At 45.1% G+C, this 23,789-nt stretch overlaps 1 protein-coding gene across 1 annotated transcript; it reads left to right on the top strand.

Moving 5' to 3' along the window:
- The first annotated feature begins 7,913 nt into the window (after positions 1 to 7,913).
- On the top strand, positions 7,914 to 22,878 carry RHEBL1 (RHEB like 1). Its single transcript, XM_035107950.2, has 8 exons — positions 7,914 to 7,965; positions 12,769 to 12,840; positions 14,490 to 14,557; positions 15,589 to 15,671; positions 17,067 to 17,123; positions 17,373 to 17,420; positions 19,330 to 19,414; positions 21,457 to 22,878. The coding sequence occupies exons 1-8, from the start codon at positions 7,914 to 7,916 to the stop codon at positions 21,544 to 21,546; spliced, it is 555 nt and encodes a 184-aa protein (XP_034963841.1). The 3' UTR covers positions 21,547 to 22,878.
- The last annotated feature ends 911 nt before the right edge of the window (positions 22,879 to 23,789 follow it).

Raw genomic sequence — 23,789 nt, 5'->3', positions numbered from 1 at the left:
GGTTCCCTGTAACGTCATTTCTCGCAGCGAGGGAACCATCAGAAGGCCCTCGGAGCTGGACCTCAGTGTCCAGGCTGAACAATGGGGGTGGAGACGCTCCTTCAGGTAAACTGGCCCGAGGCTGTTTAGGGCTTAAAAGGTCAGCATTTGCCCCATGTGGTCACTGGAGCTCATGTAGGACCGGGGATCAGGGTGCCTTTGAACTGTCTGCATTTGTGTGTGACCCTGTCTCTCACCTGTTATGTCTGATACACTCCTTAGAGTGTATCCTCTGTCTTTACCCTGGTGGCAGTAATGAGGCCATAACTCAGGTGCGCTCCTGAGGTCTCAAGTTCAGTCCCTGCTGCTGCCGGCGGGGAAAAGGGCGAGGACCGAGAGCTCTGCCTGGCATGCCGGAGAATTGCTAACTGGTTGCTGTAGGTGGTGGGCGCTCGCCCACCCTCCCCTTTGTGGTGTGTAGCCACGCCATCGTCCTGAAGAGCAGCAGCCTGCCTCGTTGGCGCTGCTAGTCACGCCTGGGAGGTTGCCCCGTCACCTCCTGCCAGAAGGTTTGACTTTGTGCCACCATTTCGTACCCTCCTGATCCTGTTTCGCATTCCTGCCTCTGGCATTTGTATAATGAAGGTCAAGAGCGAGCCGGGAGCTGAGAGGCGCAACTGTTTACACTGGGCTGTGTGGGCGTGAAGTCTGGCTGCCTCAATGTCCTCTCTTGCTCTGTCTAGCCCCACTTTCCTCTCCTCCGCACGACCCCCCTTGCTGCTGTACGCCTGTGTGGGGGTCACTGTGCCTTCCTTAGCAGGTGTGTGTGACCCGGCGGCGGGAGATGCGGGGCTTTCGGATGACAACATTTGAGCCTGGGAGAATCTGATTTTCACTGTCAAACTATGTTCACCTCCCGTAGCTAAGTTGGGTAGAGCGTGGTGCTGATAATGCCAAGGTTGCAAGTTCCATTCCCATATGGAGCAGCTGCATATTTCTGCATTGGAGGCGGTTGGATCAGGGAATCGGTGCATTTTTATCCTAGGGGACAATTTCCCAACACATACTACCGGTAGCATCATTGCTCATCTCATGCAGGCATAGGTAGTACAGTGGTACCTTGGTTCTCAAACTCAATGCGTTCCGGAAGTCCGTTCCAAAACCAAAGCGTTCCAAAACCAAGGCACGTTTTCCCATAGAAAGTAATGCAAAACAGATTAATCCGTTCAAGACTTTTAAAAACAACCCCTAAAACAGCAATTTAACATGAATTTTACTATCTAATGAGAACATTGATTCATAAAATGAAAACAATAATCAAGGTACTGTAATAAATAAGACAGTACTGTAAATGATGAAAATTAAAATTATTATTATTTTCTTACCTGCACTGATGATAGTCATTGTTTGGATGGGGGGCTTTTATCCATTTTCGCAGTCACACAATCAATCAGTCAGTCAGTAGCTGAACTGGGTTCCACATAGTCACAAAAAACAAATTAACCCAAAAAGCCTCCAAAACAAAGACGCAACCTGAATAGCAAAAACAAAAGCGCCAAACTTAATCCGTTCCGGAAGTCCATTCGACTTCAGAAATGTTCGAAAACCAAGGTGCAGCTTCTGATTGGTGCAGGTGCCCCGGAAACAGTAGCCGACAGCCACATCAGACATTCGGCTTCCGAAAAACATTCGAAAACTAGAACACTTCTAGATTTTTGGCGTTTGAGAACCAAGGCATTTGAGAACCAAGGTACCACTGTAATCATTTTTTTAAAATTGGATCCAGGTTAATCACCACCAAAAAATGCAATTGGCCTATTCATTTTATGGTTGCAACTAAAGAGCCCCCTCCATGACTTAGTCTTGCTCTTTTCCTCTCTGCGTGGAGACAGACAAGGTACCTAAGGATGCCCAACTTGCCGTTTCGTCAAAATAGGCACCACCTATGCCTTGGGTTGAAGTGGGTTCAGGGGGAGTGGGCAGGATCCCCAGGGAAGGAAGTAGGCGATTTCCAGCAAACATTTCATTTTCATCATTTTATTTTCTATAGGGCTTTCCCACAGACACGACACCATGCACTTAATGATCCTCATTATCAATAAACCGCTGAGTGTTTGTGTCACCAGCCGTACCTGTGACAACTCCCAGAACGACCAGCATCCGGGAAGAAAACCCTCTTAGCAGAAATCTTTGAAAGCAATCTACGTGCAAAGCTTTGGCCAATATGCTATGTCCAGCTTCTGAGGCAGCAGCAGGCCTGCGAACAGCAGTTGCTGGAGAAGAAGTGGGAGAGCGTTGTACACATGGATGGCAAAAAAATCCTGGGCAATGGACAACATCCCATAAGCAGATGTGAAAGAGCTTCCCTTGCTCTCCTCCCTCTGCTCATTTGCTCCAGTGATCCCCTACCTTTCAGAGCGTGTTATCCAACACCCATTGTGTGTTGGATAACACACAGCACAAGGGTGGGATGAAAGCGAAGTCTTGTGGCCCCTTGAAAAGTTAACAAATTGTAACAGAAGCTTCTGTGTCCGCTACATCAGAAGCATCCAGTGTAATCCTCAGTTATGCGCATGCACACACAAAGTTGTAAAGGAAGGAGTTAAAATTGTGGGGTGAGAGGGAGGGAAACGAAATGCAAACCGGTAATTCCATTAGCCAGAAAGCATGCGTAATAAACACAGTGAGCCCCTTACAACATAATAATACATAATAAAGCTACCGTATGTTTCCGTTTATAAGACTAGGGTTTTTTTTCTTTAAAAATTATGCTTAAAAGTGGGGGTCATCTTATACATGGATAGTGCATAGGATGGACGTTTGATTGGTTGCTGCCCTGGCTGTCAGCGGCTATTGGGCATGTTATTGGTTGCTGCCTCAATGGCTGGTGTTGATTGGCTGATGCTGTGGCAATTGGGCGGGCGAGGGGACAGACCAGTCCTCCCTTATACATGGAAAAGTGCGGTACTTAGTTAACTTACGTAGTGGGAAAGTAAACCATTTTCCACTCAGGCCAGAGTACCAGAGCAGTCCACTGCAGATTTTAAAATGGTCATGCTTCAATAAAGGAATTTCAAAGGGAGGTTGCAACATGAAACTGCCAAATTACAATTCATCGAGAAGTTCAACTCTATTCATTTGGGTCTGAATAGAGATGATAGTTTCCTTTCCTACTACAGAAGTTTATTGAGTCAATAAAACAACCACTGCATTGTACAGGACGGCTGCTTATTTTTCATTCATTCTAGTCCTAATTGAATTATCGCCATCTTTACATTTCATTTCCCTCTGACTCCACTGCTCAAAACTCCTTCTCTTACAACCGTGTATATGCATGTCTTGATTGTGTGTGTGTGTGCGCGCGCATACATATAGCTTACATCGTGAGATTTGTTAGCCTTTCAAGGTGCCACAAAACCCTCTGTTCTTGCAACAACAGATTTAACACAGCTGCTCCTCTGGTGATCACCACTGGTATGGATCAACATAGGGTAACGGCGACAGCATGAGATTCATGTTAAAAGTTAGATTTATTTGCACACAATTTCTGGCATGCATTATAAGCTAAACTAAGCAATACAAATGCTTCAACCCAGGGTCGTTTTTTAAAACTGTCGTGTCATTGACAGCTTCATGGCTGCGTCTGATCCACATTATTATCCTAAGTAAGATGCACATCGCCTTTCCTTCAAAGCAAGATGAATGGACTAGCAACAAAATGCTGTAGTTGGTGTGTGTGTGTGCATTATCTTGCAAAAATGGGTGGACGCCAGTCCTTCGGGTAGCCTCTCAGCCACATCAGAACACCAAACAAAGCCATAACCCTGAAAGGAGTTTTATTTATTTGGAGAATGTTGCACCCACAGCCCTGTCTGCGGAGAGAGCAGTGGGAGGGAAATGGCTTTATCCATCCCTAAAGGCATAGTGTGTGTGTGGGGGGGGGTGATATTGTGAAGCAGCTGGCTTGGCTTCCTTTGTATTGCCTTGAAGGCTTTAGGAGTTGCCAGTACACAGGATGTGAGATTAGAAAAGTGGTGATAGTGTGGGGTACATACGAATGCCCTCACCTGTTCCCTTAATCTCCGATGACTCTCCCGCCTATACAACTTGCTCGTTCCTCCTCCAAAATAATCACCAGATTGGATCGGAACTGCGAAACCTCCAGCCCCCGTACCTTGTAGGAAAAGCCATCGGATTATTATAGATCAATCCCTCCTGCGGAAAAGTAAGGGAGGGGGGATAAAGGCTTTTATCAAACACAAAATTATGAAGACTGAATGCTTTCAGGCACTTTTTCGCAGTGGAACAGCGATAAGGTTTCAGCTTCAATGCACCTACATTTTCTTTCCTCTGTGCGATCCGATTCCAAACACGCTCGCTTAGATGTATGATCTACTGGGTCCAGCAGAACACACTCCCTGGCTCATTGTGCTCAAGAGTAGTTAGAACTATCCAAAACATGCTCTTGGTTAGTTCTGAGGTTCTCAGTCTGCCAGAATGAGCCTGCTAAGGCAGGAAGATATTTGGCATCTCCCAGACAGATATTTCTGCCCCCTTCCTCCCCACAAACAATACAATTTGAAGATACTACTAACTTGCAAAACAATCCAGGCATTTAAGGCTATGGAAATTAAATGTGGCTGTGTTGGACGGCAGCCTCCCCTGTAGCAACAAGAAGGCGGCAGGTTCAAAAATGGTGCATCCCCTTCTCATATTTTGTGGACCTGCTGCAAGATCAGGCACTGAACCAATGGGTGCCCTACTGCTTCTGGCTTGGTTGGTATGCAGATAGATGCTCACTTGGTGACAGGACCAAGGCTAAAATCCTAGATACACATCCTTCCTTGGCTATTCAGTTCCACTCCAATTGCTCAGCAATTATTCATAGGTTGGATTGCAAAATTTGAAGGGAAGGGCCAATCACATAAAAAGGGAAGGTGGCTCTTAATTTTATGGAATTGATTTGCTTTTGCTCTGTTATTTGAACTTGCCAATACATCCGCTAAGGGAGAGGAAGGACAGAGGAGATCAGAGTTTCTTGCAGGCATCTCACAGTCCTGATTGGACTACAGGAAAGAGCCAAAATGATACAAACAGAGGAGTGGATAACATATTCTGTCTGTCTCATGCTGGGATAATCCTACAGCTTTTCTGTCCTGTTGTGACCTGAAAACCAATAAAGGTTTGATTTTTTTAAAAAAAAGTTTTGACAAAGAAGAGGTGTGTGTGTCAGGAGAAGTTTATAGTTTGAGAACTTTGGATAGACGAGGCAGAGGCTGTAATAATGATGTGGCACCTGACACCTTGCAAAGTGTCACACTACTGCCACATCTTATGCACTAATGAGCAACGGAGCAAAAGAAATCGAATGTGGAAATCTGCTGGCCAAAACATAGGTAGGGCATGATATTATACGGTTCAAAGCCCCATTGACCTTAATGGAAGAATAAAGCACATACATTATTTTTCCACTGACATCACTGCAGACTCAAATGTGCTTAACACTGATGTGATTGTGGCTACTGGATTTTGTTTGTTAGGAAACACAGGATAAAACATGTAATCTTTAAGCTGCATGGTTTCAGATGCCCTCTAGTGCCCCAGCCCAAGAATGCATGGAAGCAGCTTCTGGTCTTAGTTCTTATTAACAACAAAATTATAATGGTCAGAAATTAAATGCACCATTACAACTTCACAGATTTTGATAATGGCATCAGTGAGTGTAACTACAGACCCGGGAAAGGCTAGGAGTGACCTAGCTTTAAAAACTTGAGCACCCCAAAAGCCATGATGTACATGTGTTGTTACCCTTGTGATGAAGGGCTGTATAATTAATTAATAATTAACAACTCCCCACCATCCCTGATCCACTGGCATAGCTTAGGATGGGAGCAGGGAGCTCAACAACATCTGGAGGGTGGCAGGTTCCCCCAATCCTGCTTTTATAGGCTCGCATTCTAGATATCCAAACAACTGGGAAAAGACATCCCTAGGAGAAACAAAAACCTCTTGGGCTTGCTAATCAGAAGGACAGCGGTTCGAATCCCTGCGACGGGGTGAGCTCCCGTTGCTCGGTCCCAGCTCCTGCCAACCTAGCAGTTCGAAAGCACGTCAAAATGCAAGTAGATAAATAGGTACCATTCCGGCAGGAAGGTAAACGGCATTTCCGTGCGCTGCTCTGGTTGTGCCAGAAGTGGCTTAGTCATGCTGGCCACATAACCCGGAAAAACTGTCTGCGGACAAATGGCAGCTCTCTTGGCCTGTAAAGCGAGATGAGCGCCGTAACCCCAGAGTCGTCTGCGACTGGACTTAACTGCCAGGGGTCCTTTACTTTGACCTTTTTAGGAGAATCAAGGAAGCATGCAAATAATTTGGATTGTTGGGTGAAGATAGAGAGGGGCCTTATCCATGTGACAGAGCACACACCCTATGCTTATAAACAAAGGTCCCAGGTTCAGAGTCCTGGGAGGAATGCTGCAAATCAGTGCCCACAATACTGAGCTAGACAGACTAATAATGGTTTGAATTGGTATAAAGGCAATAACTTTTCCATAAGCATAGACTTGGAAAATGGCATCATCTGCATTGTTATGATAGAAGAATAAAGAAATCAAGATAACTGACTTTTTATAAAAGAATGGAAATGGCTTATTAAATATTTATAAACTGTAAACAGATAAAAGCATTGGCAGGACTATTGTAATTACCTGCAGTTTCATAAGAGTATATATTTAAAGAAGATGAATAAATGAGCAAATTTGGTTAATTTGGATATGCAGAAGATATTAAAAGGAATTTAAGGAACCACAGAAAGAGGGGGAAGGAAGTCAAGTTGTGAAATGTCAAAATGATGGTAAAATTTAATGTGTATAAAATTAGTGAAATGTATAAACTTGAAAAGTATAAATTTTTTAAACATATTTTTAAAAGACAGGTGCATAAGCTTTGGCTCGTCCAACACAACCATTATCTAAGGAGGAATGAATGGATGAGGGGGGGAGTTCTCATTTCTCTCCTTTTAAAAAATAATGTAAAAATATTTTTATTGGATTTTACAAGTAAAAATTTATAACAATCCAAATACATATCCATATATAGAGATTACTCTGAATCTCGAGACTCCCCCCCCCATCCTCTCCATGGTTCCTATTGTGAACATTTACAACTGCATATCATCCCATAAGCTATATTTTGTATCCCTCCATATTATCCAAAGTATTTGTTACATCACAAGCAGTGCTTTTTTTCTGGGGGTACGCATACCCCTAAACATTTTCTGAATCTTTCTACTTTTGTCCATTTACTGTATTTATTTTCCACCCATTTGAACTATAAAATGGTGATTTTCTTGAGTCAAAATGAGAGTACCCCTAAGCATTTTTTTATTAATTTAGAAAAAAAAGCACCGATTACACGTGAAATTTCAATCCTGCTAATGTTTTCATCTGCTGGAGGGGGCGGGGAGGAAAGTTCTCTATTGTAATCCCCTCCCGCGTCGCTCCTTCTCTCCCGCCCCTCGCCGCTCAGCGTAATTGAATCCCCACTGAGCTCGAGTCATTTACTCCCAAGTAAACACGCGGAGGAACCGCGCAGAGTAAGAAGGGAAGGGCCGGCTAAGCGGCCCGCCGTTTCCCGCCCGGCGGAGCTCCTCACTTGCGCGTTGGGAAACGCCCCCCACATCCTCCCCCGCGTCTCGCCTCCCACCCCCTCGCCGTTTTTCATGAATGGAACGGGAGCCCTCCGCAGCGCGCACGCGCCCTCTTCCCCGGGGCCAATGAGGAGCGGCGGCTGTAGGCCAGTGTTGTGGTCACGTGGGCGTTTGTAGTTGCGGCGCCCGCGGCTCTACTCTCCGGCGGGCTCTTTTATCGCGCGGCCCGCCCGCCTTGCGGCACCCCACGCCCCCCTCCCTCCCTCCCCACGCCCTGCGCCGGGCCATGCCGCTGGTGCGCTATCGGAAGGTCGTGATCCTGGGATATCGCTCTGTGGGTGAGTAAGTGGTCCAGATCGAGAAAAAGATGGGTGCCAGCCGTGGCGGGGAGGGGGGGCACGTGGCCGGGGTGGGTACCCGGGAGGCGGCGAGGGAGTGGGGGGGGGTCCTCGCGTAGCGGGGCGGGGAGAGGAGATTGCACGAGGGGCTGGCGGCGGAGGCTTGAAACAATCGAAGGGCGCGTGGGGAAGGGCGTGCAGGATCTCGGGTGGATGTCAGGGGTCGCGCGGAGCGAGGTTCCTCGGGGTGGGGTGTGCTGGAAGCATGCCATAGGTGGGGTGGGGGGATGGCCGGAGGATGGGGGACCGGAAAGCGGGGGAGGAGGAGGAAGCCGGTCTGGTGCGTGTGGCGAGGTCGATGCACGTGGTGCGCCCGGTGCAGCCCTTGCCATCCGGAGCGCGGGTGGGGAAGGCGGCGAGGATTTGCCAGGAGCTGGGATAAATGACTTTTTATATCGGGGAAGGCTTTTGTTTTAGGGGAATACGAGGGGGGGGGGCGGAAATCAGCATCTCCAGGTTAGAAAGCGGAGATGAGCTTCTGCACCTTTAGCAGGTGCTGCGCGCGTGGAAGGGAGGATTTCGGCAGGTGTGGCCGCGCGAGGAGCACCTGCCCGAGATTCGCTCCTTTCTCTACAGCTCTCTCTTAAAGTTGAAGGGGGTGAGGTGGAGAGACCCACCCTGGTCTAGGACTAGTCAGGTAGGTCTGATACCGGTATGGGCGACTTTGCTGGGGTCTTGGGAAACGTAGGTACCGGTAGGGGTGATTTGGGAAATAAGAAGAATAGTAACACCATCTGCATCCTGATCTTAATGCTTAAAATAACGGGAATGGCTGACACCAAAATCGTTGAACTTGAATATTGACAGGATCAGGCCAAATGGAAAATGGAGCAATGTGGGGATTGGTGCCTTTTGATTCTCCTAGCAGCCTGTGTTTGGGGATGGGCTGCCCTGCTCTCTATGTTGTGGGTTTCCTGTCTGTGAGCTTCCTGAGCTTGAAGTTTGTACATCCTGAGACAGATACATTTCTCCCTTTGCTGGTTGCACAGAATAGTTGTTGCAAAGTGCCATAAATCTCTGCCAAGTGTGTGGGGGAGGGGGGAATTTGTGTGTGTGTGTGTGTGTGTTTTCAGGGAAAATCACAACGATATTACAACCCCTCCCCTGCCCCAAACTTCAAATCTTAGCATGTCCTATTAAATACTTGTTTAGGTATAAGTTGCTGGGGGAATTTGTGCAGCTCTGCAGTGACGGAGTTAAAATTCTGCATGCATTTGCATCCAAGAGTAACACCCCCCTTTTCCTCCCTAGTCACCTATTTATAGTGAACTGGAGCCCTCCTTGCCTGTCCAGAAAAGCTTTAGTGGCTCCTGAGTCCAGAAAACTTGTAGCTTCTGGACAGCTTATTGCCTGACCTTTCCTAGTTTATCCTTGGGGAGTTATTTGCACACGCACATTTCCCTGCTCATCTGACCTCTTCCCTGAACACAAATGCAAGAGGTCACTTGGGGTCTGTTTTCTATTAATCCACATGCAGTGGGAGGAAATGACCAGAGGTCAGAGGTCATAATGGGAGGCTGGGTGGTGAAATGGCTCATTTTCTTATATTAAGCCTTTGGCAGCCTTTTCTCCTTGGAGTTGGGTGGGTAATAAAATCTTGATGTGCCTGTGCGTGAGAATTTGCTTTTAAAGCTAGGGGTCCTTTCTGCGACAGAAGGGGTTAATACATTTCTAGTTGGCGTGGACCCTGCGTGCGTAATGTGCATGTTTGGGTTGTTGATCCTCCTCCTACAACCATCTGTGCCTTGCTTGAACAGGTCAAAAAGGGGGTGAGCTGTAGCAAAAGTTCTGCTTTGGTGGTGCGGGGCTGTTGCAAAACAAAATGGGTAAATGCAGCCATATTTAATTGCACACCTCTGCTCTCTTGCAGCATTGAACATCAGTGCCTTGGGACTGTGTTGTTGCTTGCACATGCAAACAAATGGTGATTTAGGGGAGGGTCTAGCCATGTGATTCCCCTGAATGAGGTTAAGACAGTGACTTTACATTTCAATTTACCGTACTTTGTTTCTTGGGCGTGCTGCCCCCTTTTTTCCTATGTTTAGAGCCCATATAGCCATTAGAAAGAATAAAAAGCCTCTCTTTGCTTCACAGATAATTTAGAGATATCAGAAGGATCTAGTAAGTTGGACTGGAAGAACCCTGGGTATCAGGTTGCCCAAGTTCCTAAATATTCAAGGAATTTGAAAATATTTCTTTCAACACAGCAAGGAGAATTCTAAGATTCCGTGCCAACCTAAGATTCCCAACCTAGCGCCCTCTAGATGTTTGGGACTACAACTCCCATTAGTGGGAACCAGCAGAGTCATGTGAGTTGGGGTTGATGTGAGTTGTAGTCTGAGGACACAAGGTTGGGGGAATGGCTGTTGTAGTGCATTAGACTCAGATCTAAGGCACCCGGCTTAAACTAAAAATGATGCTGACTCAGCTACGAGATCTTGAGTGTGGGAGGGCAAGAGTTAACAACAAGATGTACATGCTAAACAGATTCATAAATTGTTCTGTACACATTTTATGTGCAAAGATGTGAACGTGAGCCTAGATACTTCCATGAGGCAAGTGCGGGAGCAATATGCTAAATTTAACTGCTGTTAATACACCCCGGAGCTGCATCGAGGAGACAAATCTTTGCAGATCATCTTGTTTTCTAGTGGCACTTCCTCCATGGTCCACCAGGTGGGATGCAACATGTTTGGCTAGCTCACTAAATCCTTACGTACCTGGGCACAGCCCTTTCTTTTCTTTTTTTGTCACCAAGAAGAGGAAAGAGCAAAGACCTCGTCTTCTTGCCTTTTGTTTCCCCACTTCTGCTCATCCCATCCTCTGCTCCAGATGACCACTTGGGCTTGTGAGCTTCCCCCAAGGCATGAGATGAGGCCCACTCTGCATGTACCAGCAGATGTTTAAGCTGCTGGCTCTTCCGTTTTCCTCCAGACTACTTGGCAACACATGAACAGCCTTGGGGAACCAGCTTTGTAGCCTAATTAGGCGCAACGTTGCAGCCCATGAGCCTGTCTCCTTGCATTCAGAGACGTGTGTGGGTTGCCAAACTCGATTTATGGTGAGGAGGATCCCATAGCTGATACGTGGCTATCCAAATATTGATCCGCAATACTGAATGCTGTATTTGCTTGATGGAGTTAAATAAAACAACGTTTCCTGAACTGACCCCAAAACAATGACTTACAAATAGGTACTGGCTAAAAGCTGCTGACATATTGATTGTAGAGGGGGGGACAAAACACCCTTTCTCATTTCAGCTGGATTAATACTGCAGGATTTGAGACATGGTACAGTGGTGCCTTGCAAGACGAAATTAATTCGTTCCGCGAGTCGCTTCATCTTGTGATAATTTCGTCTTGCGAAGCGCGGTTTACCGCGGCAAAAAACCAAACAAACAAAAAACCGCAAAAAGAATTCATCTTGCGAAGTGCAGCCATAAAAAACTTCGTCTTGCGAGTCACCAAAAACACCGCAAAATGCTTTCGTCTTGCGAGTTTTTCGTTGCGCGAGGCATTCGTCTTGCGAGGTACCACTGTACATATATCTAAGACTGTAGTCCTATGCTTATTTACCTGAAAGTAATGGGTCTTACTTCTGCAAAGGGTTATTTATATACATTGAGCTGTAAATTTACTACCGGTAGATTAATTTGTTTAAGAGAATTCCTTCAGTAGCACTTTAAAGACCAACTAAGTTTTTATTTTGGTATGAGCTTTCGTGCGCATGCACACTTCTGTTGTTTAAGAGAGAATCAACAAGACAATTGATATTAAGCAATGAGTATGTTTTAATTTTCTTGACTGAATAACCAAGCGATGTAATCAATTTGTTAAAATTAAAAATTAAAAGCATGAAATGACACCGCTGAGGATGAACTATTGAGAGTTTTATGGCGCCTTGAACACCTGGGGTTGTTTTATCCAACAGTGCACAAAGTTGAAGAGAGTTAGCGTTGATCTTCTGCTATCACGTCATTTTGTGTACGAAAGTCCGCAAGTGGACTGGTTGTACCTGCATGTACAGTCTGTAAAGGATAAGAAAAAACAGGGAAGTTTCACAACACTTTTATTGAATGTGTGAAGTTTATAATTGGCTGGCAGGTATTAAGAATACATGTGGGCATGCCCATCCATACACATGCTCTAGAACGAAGAAAATTGTAAACAGAGGGTCCCAAAAGGCACGAAACGTAAGAGCTACAATTTGTGACAAGTATATTCAAAGATAAAGTGTTTCCCCCGAAAAGCCTTCCATTCCGCAAATTCACATCAGATCTTCAAATCAACTGAACGTGTTCCTGTTTTCTGTATATCAAATAGTACCATGAAGACAACTTTCATTATTTACTTTCCCCCCTTTGAAGATCTGTCACCAGGCTAAATATTCACATTTGCATTTTTTTAGGTTTTCATGAAACAATTCCCCCTGCCTCTTTTGAGTTCCTCCGGATTATTCTAGAGCTCTCGACCATTTGTCCATTGCCCACTTTTGAATTACTGTAGGGACGATAGTGGTTTAAAACTAAATTACTTTGCTTTATCACTGTGTTTTGCCTCACCCCAGAACTTAAGCATGGGAGTTTCCTTGGCAGGTGGGGTGATCTTAAACTGGGAATCAGTGTAAATTTTGGGGGGACCTAATGGAGGTGTTTGTTTTCCTCTGAAATCTGAGTTTATTGGCTGCTGAGATCCAAAAAGCACACCTGCAGTAAGGCTTTCTTTTCGTATCTTTCCTCTTCAGGTAAAACATCCCTTGCACACCAGTTCATTGATGGGGAGTTTGTGGAGTGTTATGATCCTACAGTGGAAAGCAGTAAGTGTTGTGGTTAAATCTTTTCTGGGTATATCTAGGCTCTTGTTTGTTATAGTCAAGCCGTGAGCAAGATAAAGGGGAAGTCTTGACCATTGGTAGATAAATGTTTTCTTTGACAATGGGCAGGACAATAGAGCCCTATTTCTGTACCAAGAGAAGCAAAAACGGACTGTTTTGGGTTTCAGGTGATGCTAAAAGTAAAATAGCTCTTCTGCATAGCTGGGATGTTGTGTGGAAAGCTCAAGAGTTTGCTCCCCAGTGATAAATGGATTCAGTAGCACCTCTTCTCACTTCCTGCCAGGCCGCAAACCCTCCCTCATCGCAAGAGTCCTTTCCTGTTTTCGAAGGGGGCTGCCACTCACACCCACTTCATACAGCGGAATATTTTTTAGGTTATCTGAAGGCCGATTTCCCCATAAATCTGTCTTGTCCACTTCCAGTTTGCCCTTTGTGGTGATCACTCATGGGGAAATATATTTTTTTGGGGAGGTGGAGAGATTTATCTACCCAAAACATTTCCGTGAGGGCAGTTGGTATGGCATCAGATGTTTTTAGCAATAATTGTCTGTTGGGGTTTGTGCATGTATCGGAGCTTGCCGCTTTTGTTCCTTTGTAACTTCCTGGGCTTGGTAGCTGACAATTATTTCTACGAGCCGGTGGGAGAATAGTAAATGTGCCCCTGAGCACATGCAGAATGCCTTTCCATTCCTATTGAGCAAATGCAGCTCCTGCGAATTCTGGTGCTACCCTGCAAATAATCAGGTGAATCTAACTCTGCATGGGATCCGGATATAAACTGTCACGACACGCACAACGAGCATCTTTTCCCGTGGTGTGTGAACGGGCTGTTTTGTAGAACCGCTTTGCCTGCTTCTACTAAGCAGTGACTGGAGCCAAAAGTTTCAGGGGTCCTTTTGCAGCCAGCGTCTTCTGCAGCTGCTTTGGGGAAAGCTAATTTACTCCAGGCAGATGCTCCAAAAAACGTAATGGCTATGATCAAAACAATCCATGTCTGCACCTGGGCTTTTGTGGCTGTTGATTTCTGCTTTAGCTGTGTGTGCGCAACATACGCACATGGTCTCTGCTTGCCAATTTACTCTTAAAATCTCCCTTGTGGGTCTCCCGTACACCCCAGCATAGCTGTCAAGTTCTCCCTTTTTTTAAGGGAAATTCCCTTATGCTGAATAGGCTTCCTCACGAGAAAAGGGAAAACTTGACAGCTATGCTCCCCAGGTTTTTTAAAACACTTTTACGACGTGCAGAAAAGCCACAACAAACGAGCCCTGCATGTGCACATAGCACATGCCTATATTTTCAAGGCCTCTGCTCGCTGAGAGTTTTCCCAATGTCTGTTTTGCGAGAAGACGCCGCGAAAGCAATGGCTTTGCTGTTGCTTTCTCAGCTCAGGTGAAACAGCATTGGTTTGCCTGCCAGGGAGTGATGGGGAAGCGAGGGACAGGTTATAGTGGCTGGCCGAGGACTAAACTGGCAGGAGGAGAAAGAGGGAGAAAGGGGTGGTGGTGGATAAAAATAGCTTGAGCACAGAACTTTGGGGTGGAGCCAAGGATGTGGCTTAGTTTGGGGAGGGGTGCAGCAGGCGCAGGGCAACATTGCTGTAAATTGCCTTCTTCCCTCGCTTCCCACTTTAGCTTACAACAAAATGTTGATGCTGGGAAAGGATGAATTCCATCTGCAACTAGTGGACACTGCCGGGCAGGTAAGAGAGGTTGTCCTTGTTTGTCTATTGATACCTCACTGCTCTCCTGCAGCACTGTGGCCTAGGGGATTAATTTTTTGCACTGACACATAGTCGCGAAAAGCCTATAGTACAGGGAGGTATTTCGAGGAAGTTCATCTTAATTTTGCCAGAGACCCATTATCTGCGCAGGAGTCACTTCCTGAAGCCTGGTCACTGCCACCTCACTAGATGAAGCATCCCGTACTGAAATGGGCTATGGACACATGTGCATTAGGGTGATGAGTTTTTCTCTTTTTTCCCCTCAAAAAATTATTTCCTGTAGCACAAATGGATGAACTTTTGCCTAGTAATGACTAAAATGAGGTATATTCCATTGAAATATTAAAAAAGGTCACGCACAAACAGTTTTAAATTTTTTTGTATGCCGTTTTACCATTTTCATAAAATTGTATTAACAATTCTATATATAGTTTGTATCAAATTTGGACACAACACCACATTCCACAATGGGGAGTGTTCTTAGCAACATAGGGTATATAAATGTCACACCTGCGCAAGGTAAAAGCCCCTTTTTTGGACCTCAAAACTCAGCCAGCAGACCCTGCCGGGCATGCTGGGAAAAGAAACTACAGGAGAGGTAGCAAAACATCGTCCTCTAGCGGTGTCTATACTGTTACTGCAGCTAAAAAAAGCCTCCTTGTGTGTTTGATGACCCTATATAATGTTGTATATATGTGACTCTAAAGCTTGGGTTCAATTTTATATCTGCTTACAGTGACTTCAAAAATGGTCAAAAACTGATAAATAATTTTTTTAATCATTTTGTGTGTGAGGTTTTTTTTAATCAAATCTCTTTGAAAGTAAGATTTTATCTAATCTTTAATGAAAGCTCATCAAATTATGATACAGGGAAATGAGGTTGTAAAAAAGTCGTCACCCTAATGTGCATTCATGGGCTTCGAAATGGGCCAGTTGCTGAACTGGCTTGTCTTCAGATTCACAAAACATATCAAAAGTGCCTTTTCCTCTTGTGTTTTGTTTCTGTCCAGGATGAATACACGATCTTGCCTCACTCATTTACCATTGGCATTCATGGCTACGTGCTGGTGTATTCCGTTACATCTCTCAAGAGGTAAGAAGGCTAAGAGTTTGGTGTGTTGGTGGAGGCTGCTCTGAGCATTGTAGGATGGTTGACTGTAGGTCTGGGCGATAACTGGTTTTCAATATTGCAATACAGCTAAACATCATGATACAGTGGTACCTTGGGTTACAAACACTTTGGGTTACAAACTCCGCTAACCCAGAAGTAGTACCTCAGGTTACAAACTTTGCCCCAGGATGAGAACGGAAATCGCGCGCCAGCGGCAGGCCCCATTAGCGAAAGCGCGCCTCAGGTTAAGAACGGTTTCGGGTCAAGAACCGACCCCCCAGAACAAATTAAGTTCATAACCCTAGGTACCACTGTATACCCATATATCACAATATCTGAAATAAGGATGGAACTACATAGAGGCATTGGTTGGTTTCACGGGTTTTTCCTGCATTGTGTTTTTTGCTGGCGCCTGCTCCTGTGATTCACTGCCCCCTGCAGGAGGCAAGTGGAGAGCTGAGTCGGTAAAAGTTAATGGGCTGCAGGAATCGAGAGAAGCATTGGCTGGCTTTACGTTTTTTCCCACATTGTGGTTTTTGCATAGCGCACGCACACACACATGATTCGCGATACAGATTCGCGATACCTTGGAATTAAAACACAATCCGTTCCAGAAGTCCGTTCGACTTCCAAAACGTTTGGAAGCCAAAGTGCAGCTTCTGATTGGCTGCAGGAAGGTCCTGCAGCCAATCGGGAGCCCCGTCGGATGTTCGGCTTCCAAAGAATGTTCACAAACCGCAACACTCACTTCCAGCTTTTGCGGCGTTTGGGATCCAAGGTACAACTGTATATTGCCTGGTCAAAAATTATGAAACCAGTTTCATGCTATGGACTTAAAACCAGTTTTGGATGATATATCGATATATCGCCCAGCCCTAGTTGACGGTACAGAGCCTTGTTGCCTTGCAAATCTACTCAAATGATTTGAGAAGGTCCAGTAATAGCCTTAGCTTTTCTCTTCCCAATTCCCGTTTTCCACGTTTCCATAACCCTTTCTAAATGCCCCACAACTGATGGCCTCTGTTCTTTTTCTGTTCTAAATGGAACCATTCAGATTAATGCTATTTCCCCCCCACATGTTCCAATCAATTGTTGGAGCTAAGCACTTGAATGGGGGAGAAGATGAGCCAGGCTGAGCTTTCTACTTCCATGCAAAGTCAATAGGACCACATTCAGAGCTACAGTTCCCAGAGTGGTTTCGTCATAGTCAATCCTTCACAGGGAACTCTGGGAATTGTAGCTCTGTGAAAGGAAAGGGGTACCGTAGCGCTTTAAATGCATGTCGTGAATGTGGTCTGTGTAGCTTAACTTGAGTGACACTGTCTTGTATCTGAGAAGTGACGTCCTATCATTCTTCCTTCTTTTCTTTCTTCTCAGTTTTCAAGTGGTAAAGTCTTTACACAGCAAGTTATATGAAAGCAGAGGGAAGACAAGGTAAATATTAATATTTCAAAATTTTTGACCAGGCAATATACAGTTGTACCTTGGATCCCAAACGCCAAAATGCATGTCCTTGCAAGTGAAGTGCCACAGTTTTTGTCTTGCCAGCTCCTATGCAGGAGCAGCCTTTGAGGCAGGAGCTGATAACATACTGAACCCCTGGCTGTTGGAAGTGCTTTGGCGAGTGGTTTTGGCGTTACACCCTCCACTTTCCCTAAGAGTGTCCCCTTTCTCCTTTGGCAGGATGCCGGTAGTGCTTGTTGGCAATAAAGCTGATCTGTCTCTAGAAAGGTAAGAGCTTTGCCGTCTCCCGCCTGAGAACAAGGGTGGATAAAAATCAATGATATGTTTTTAAAGGCAAGGTTTTGTTGGTTTTTAAATCTGATTTTTTAAATTTAAATCAGATTTTTTTATTTAAATCAGATTTTTCAAATAAAATGCTTTTGGGAGGAAAAAAAAATCTTTCTAAAGATAGTTTTCTATTTAAGTTACATTATAGTCCAAAGGCTATTCATCAAGAAATAAGGATTTGTTTTAAGTTTTTCATGTGTGCTAAAACTCGCATCGGTTAACAAACATGGATACATATGCTACAATGTTGTTGCTTTAGTTAAATAAATTGTTTAAATTGTTATTAAGGAAATGATTATTTTTCCTCCTTCCAATAAAGTACAGCAGAAAAGTTGTCCAAATGGAAACAATAATTTCATAATTGCCTGTCTTTGTATTTCTGATAGTATAACCAAATCAGTAATTTTTGATATAACCATAAAAACTACTCTGAAAATTTATTTATTCCAAAAATGAAACCTTTATCTGGTTGTAAATATTAAGATTATACCAGTGAGAATGAGTCTTTCTGTAAATTTTTTTTGATTTAAATCAAGTCTTACTGCCTGGTGATTTAAATCAAGTCTTATGGACTAGTGCTTTAAATCGTGATTTAAATCAAATCCACCCTGGTGAGAACATATAGCCTGAGCCTTAAGTCTGTCTCTTCTCAAACACCGAGCATAAAACCAGCCATATTGGGATTGGGGAGGTTAAATTTTTTGTGGTTAAATTTTTGATCTCTTAGAACAAATGCTGTTTCTTTATGTCTCTCACTAGGATCATAAGCAACTTCCCTTAATTGAAGATCATTTCTATTATCATTCCTTGATGATGATGATAATAATGGGAGGGTGGTGTTTTCTTGGGGGGTTTGTTTTCATGTATTCTCTTACACTAGGTATGCTTGCGCACGCCATGCCATAGTATCAATGGTGCATTGTGTGAGCCAACCAACTTCTTGCTGGGCTCCAATCTTGCCATATTCCTAACATTCATAACATTCCAAAGTAGAATTCTGCCTTGAATAGGCCCCTGTTGTAAGTGCCAAAGGAGTCTGTTGATTCCTAATTCTAGGGATCGGGGTCAGGCGTTTCTGAAATGTAAAACATTTCTACATCAAAACGGGACTCTTGAGATTGACATAGGGGGAAATCCAGCATTTCTGGGTTTAGGGTTGTTGTTTTAAGGAGGCTTCTAGTCCTCCTGGAGGCAATAAAAGTTTTCGAGATACATCAGTGTTAGCCAAAAGCTTTGAATGTAAATGAGAACTGAGCAGGGATGGGAACAAGTTTATTCTTTCCCCTTTGTCTAAAAACAAAATATTGCAACCCAAATAATGTCCTAACTAATTCTGTACTTGTCCAAATGTTTCCCATAACACACCCATACCTTTTTTCATGCATGCAAAGTAATAATAATAATAATTATTATTATTATTATAAGAGTTTGGATTTGATATCCTGCTTTATCACTATCCTAAGGAGTCTCAAAGCAGCTAATATTCTCCTTTCCCTTCCTCCCCCACAACAAACACTCTGTGAGGTGAGTGAGGCTGAGAGACTTCAAAGAACTGTGACTAGCCCAGGGTCACCCAGCAGCTGCATGTGGAGGAGCGGAGACGCGAACCCGGTTCACCAGATTATGAGTCTACTGCTCTTAACCACTACACCACACTGGCTCTCCTAATAATAGGAATAATAATAATTTTATTATTTATACCCCACCCTTCTGGCTGTGTTTCCCCAACCATTCTGGGCAGCTTACAGCACGGTCTGATTTAAAACATAGTGGTGAACTGATTTAAAACATAGTGGTGAACTGATGTCTGCCCTGCTTTCATCTCCTCCCCTTTGTGTGTGTGTTTTAGCCGTCAGGTGAAGACTGATGAAGGCCGGAAGCTTGCCGATTCTTGGGGCGCCGTGTTCTTGGAATCCTCAGCAAAAGAAAACCAGGTTCGATACCTGTTTGTTGTACTCTTGCACTGGGAGGCAAAGAGAGGTCTACAGGGTACCGAGTGTGACCACAGAAACCTCCTTCTTCTTCCATTGGTTTGAGCATTGCCATGGCTTTGTTTTTGATGTGGAATTAGCAGGTGGCCTCTGTTTCAGCTTCCAGAATTTCAGAGCCCCTGTATCTAGGAATGAGCAGTTTCCTTGCTTATTCTTTACTGCCTGTAAAGCGGGTGGCGCTGTGATCTAAACCATTGAGCCTCTTGGGCTTGCCGACCAGAAGGTCAGCAGTTTGAATCCCTGCAATGGGGTGAGCGCCCGTTACTCTGTCCCAACTCCTGCTAACCTAGCAGTTCGAAAGCAAACCAGTGCAAGTAGATAAATAGGTACCGCTGCAGCAGGAAGGCAAACATCCTTGCAAACCTCAAAAGTGTGGGAATGTTCAGGGATGTGGATGAGGAGATATTGTTTAATATATCCTATCCCCGCTTGCGCTAGCAAGCACCAAACTTAGCAGAGTAAAAACATTCCCCTTTTTCAAAATACACAGCAGAAAAGCGTTTGTGCAGGCTTGATTTAAGCCTGTAAAATAAAGTGTATCTTCCTGGTATTTCCCCCTTTTTCCCTCTTAAAAGACATGACACAATGCTCTTAAAAGTATCAAAGATGTTTACTTACAAGCATCTCGAGGTACAGCACACTCAAGAGGTAGACTGGCTTAGGTAAAAAGTGATATATACATGTGAAGTTCACTTATAGGAAGTGAGACTCCATCTCATCTCTCTCTGGGCTGGAAGCCTAGAGGGAGACTCACTAAGATGTTGCTTCTTAGATGTGTGTAGTCCAAGAGGTCTGGTCCAAGAGAAGAAAATGGCTTCTCGCTAGTGAATTTATCTGCCGCTTCCCCAACTCATTTGCATGTGGAAGAACAGGAAACCAAGCTAGTCATGTGTTCCTCCACAGTCCTCCAAGTGGACTCTCTAGGGATTGTTGTGACTTGACTGCACTTAACCCTTTGCATCCCACAAAAAGGATCCTCGCCATCCTCAAAATGTCAGGGACTGGACTGAGGAGGGAAGGTGGGAGCGCCCCCCTTTTTTCTGAACCTTCCCAAGGGCAGGAGGACAGTATTGATTTAGAATAGCGGTTTGCAGAAGGGCATAGTCCAGAGGGGTAAAGCTGGGAAATACTGAGTGAGCAGCTAGAAGAGCAAACACAGGGGGAGACACAGCTGGCAGATTCAGTGTCCTTGGACAGCATTCCAGAAGCCCCCCTTCTAGTAATAGTAGTAATAATAATAATAATAATAATAATAATAATAATAATAAATTAATTAATTAATTAATTATACAACGCCCATCTGGCTGGGTTTCCCTAGACACTCTGGGCGGCTCCCAACAGAATATTAAAAACACGATAAAACACCAAACATTAAAACTCCCCTAAACAGGGTTGCCTTCAGATGTCTTCTAAAAGTCAGATAGTTGTTTATTTCCTTGACATCTGATGGGAGGGCGTTCCACAGGGCGGGTGCCCTCTGCCTTGTTCCCTCTAACCTCACTTCTCACAGTAGGGAACTGCCAGAAGCCCTCGGAGCTGGAACTCAGTTTCTGGGCCGAACGATGGGGGTGGAGACGCTCCTTCAGGTATTCTGGGATTACCCGTCGTACCGTAGGAGTGACATAGATTAATGGGGGTGGGGGTGGGGTGAGCCTTTACTGGAAGCAACACCATTTTATAGCGTGATTATTAAATAACTTAGGATAGCTCAGTCAGCAGAGCATGAGACTCTTAATCTCAGGGTTGTGGGTTCGAGCCCACATTGGGCAAAAGTTTCCTGCATTGCAGGGGGTTAGACTAGATGACCCTCGTGGTCCCTTCCAACTCTACAATTCTATGATTCTAAGAACCCTCCTTTCATTTGGCCTGCTTAATTCCTCCCGCCGGGAGAGGCATCCGATTCCCCAAAGCCTGACAAAAACAGCAGCGGTCCCCTTCTGCTCTTGGGTAACCCAGGCGCGTTTTGCCTTTTCTGTGCCTCGCAGATGACCCAAGGTGTTTTCACCAGGATCATTGAGGAAATCGATCGTGTGGACAACTCCTACGGCGAACAGCGCGGCTGCATCCTGATGTGACGATCCTCCTTTTCCCCTGCCGGAAGCCGTTCTGCTGGTGGGAGGGGGTGGGGTGTCGAGAGCCAGGCCAACTCAGGGCGGGCATCGCAATTCCCGAGAGGCCCTGAAGAGCAGGTCTGGAATAGCTTACGGGTAATCCACACAAACACAGTATACCTCATTGCTCGTCCTCTATACAAGACAGCTACGTTTTGCACATTTGTTTGCTGGAAGCAATCTGTATGTATATGTGTATATGTGTGTATATATAGATATAGATATGTATTGCCAAATGTTTACAGAACCGGGAGGGTGTGGGAGCACAACAGGATCTATTTATGTTTTTTTGAGGGAGGAGCTCTTCTGTATATTTATAACCATTGAATAGGTGCACATGTTTACACAGAGAGGTGTCTGTTCACTATTCAGCGCAAAGGAGAGGGAGCTGAATGTAAGTTTTTCTCGGCGGGATCCATGGAGAGGGGCCGATTCTCTGGTCTGTAGTTCTCCTTCCGCGGCAGCTGTGAACTCTTGTCCCGGGAATGCAGTTGGGTTTTTCAGCCGTGCCTCTTGCAAGTCGTTGCCTTATTTTTGGCGGGGGAAGATTTCAAGCTGCAGACTGGATCCAAAAGTGGACTATTTTCCTCAGCTTCCGTTGGAGCGCTGGGAGGCGTGAAGTGGCCGTTAAGTCAACAAGGCCCACTAAACTTTATTATTATTATTATTATTATTATTCTATATATATGCAACTAAAAGCAAAGTTCTTCTTTCGGGGCCAGACGGAGGGGGGGAAACCTCTGAGTTGGTCATACCGATTCAGACGCTATTGCATTTACTTTCTCTCTAAAGCAAGAGGAAGCCGCCTAGCTTAGTATAATGAACAAAGGTAAAACGTGAGAGGTTGCTCTAAACCCTTGAAATGTCCCACACCTTGCTTGCAACTCTGCATATTTTCGGGGCGGTTCTCTAAAGCAATGCAAATGCTTTTGTTAGGAAGGTCTTCTGTTAACACTGATGAGTGGTTGCCCGCCTTGAGCAGCCTTTAGCCTCGGTTCAGGCATCACAGGGCAACCCTGAACATCGTGCGATGTTAGGTTTTTTTTTTTTTAAGGAGGCTCTTAAATGAGTTCCATTCTGTGGGATCTAAGAAATTGGCTGCCCTCCTCCCCCCTCTAGACTGAGCACAAATAGCATAGCTGTGACTGCCTTTTGCTCTGCTCTGTCGACAGAACCAAGCAGGAAACACTTGGGCACCTAACTTGAAGTAGGCTAGGAACTGAAGGGGATGCAAACCGTAGTCCAGGCTTCCTCAACCTCGGCCCCTCCAGATGCTTTTGGCCTACAACTCCCATGATCCATAGCTGGCAGGACCCAGTGGTCAGGGATGATGGGAATTGTAGTCTCATAACATCTGGAGGGCCGAGGTTGAGGAAGCCTGCCGTAATCTCTTGCCATAACCACCCTGAAACGCAAAGGCAATGCTGGGACAGCATAGATTCTGGGAATGACCTTTGTCTCATGGTTGGGAAGTCTGGAGGACCCTCCAGAAGTTGGACTCTGATTCTCAGCCAGTGTGGTCAGGGGTGATGGGAGGGGTAAAAAGTTAGTGACCCCTGTCTCTATAGGTGAAGCACAATATGCTACGGTTGAGAGAAAGTGGAGGAAACTTTGCAGGTATCTCGGGCATAGTGGGGCCGGGCGCATATTCTTGGTTTATCATAGTGTCTGCAGCAGAGAAGCTTAAACTTTTGGGGAGCTGTTCCCTGCCAACAGCTACCTCCTGATGGGATTTGAACTCGGGACCCCGAGGGCAAAGTCCAGCATTTGCAGGGTTGTGTTCTTCTTCCTGAGACGTGTTATTTTCAGGAGAAAATCTGATAGGGGGGTTATTTCTCCATTATGGGGCTTAAGTTACCAGAAATGCGAGTGGGTGGCCTCCGATTTTGACGAAGCCACTAGATTTTTCCTCGTAGGACAGAGTCTATGCAGAGTCTGGCTTTATGGAAGGGGACTCGGAAGGCTACGGAGCATTGCTTGGCATGCTGTTAATGTGATCATCTCTCCTATAAAACAGGCGTTGAATAGTTTGGCGAGTGTAACTGTTGTGTTTAGAGCCTCACTGTCGGGTACAGCGAGTTTGCATTTCATAAGACACCTCTTTCCACCCGGTGCTCTGATCTGGTTCCCTTGTTTCATTGCCCTCTTTGGGAAATAATTTGGGGACCTTGAATTCCACAGCCTTTTTAGCAGGGTCTACCCAGTGG

The sequence above is a fragment of the Zootoca vivipara genome, chromosome 2 (genome assembly GCF_963506605.1).
Source record: "Zootoca vivipara chromosome 2, rZooViv1.1, whole genome shotgun sequence".
Taxonomy (NCBI): Eukaryota; Metazoa; Chordata; class Lepidosauria; order Squamata; family Lacertidae; genus Zootoca; species Zootoca vivipara.
This window is presented reverse-complemented; position numbering and strand designations above follow the sequence as displayed.

Excerpts from the sequence above, each read along its gene's own strand:
- RHEBL1 (XM_035107950.2), top strand. The coding sequence starts at position 7,914 with ATGCCGCTGGTGCGCTATCGGAAGGTCGTGATCCTGGGATATCGCTCT. Across the intron at positions 12,841-14,489 it reads TGATCCTACAGTGGAAAGCA|CTTACAACAAAATGTTGATG; the intron begins GTAAGTGTTGTG and ends TTCCCACTTTAG. Across the intron at positions 15,672-17,066 it reads TCCGTTACATCTCTCAAGAG|TTTTCAAGTGGTAAAGTCTT; the intron begins GTAAGAAGGCTA and ends CTTTCTTCTCAG.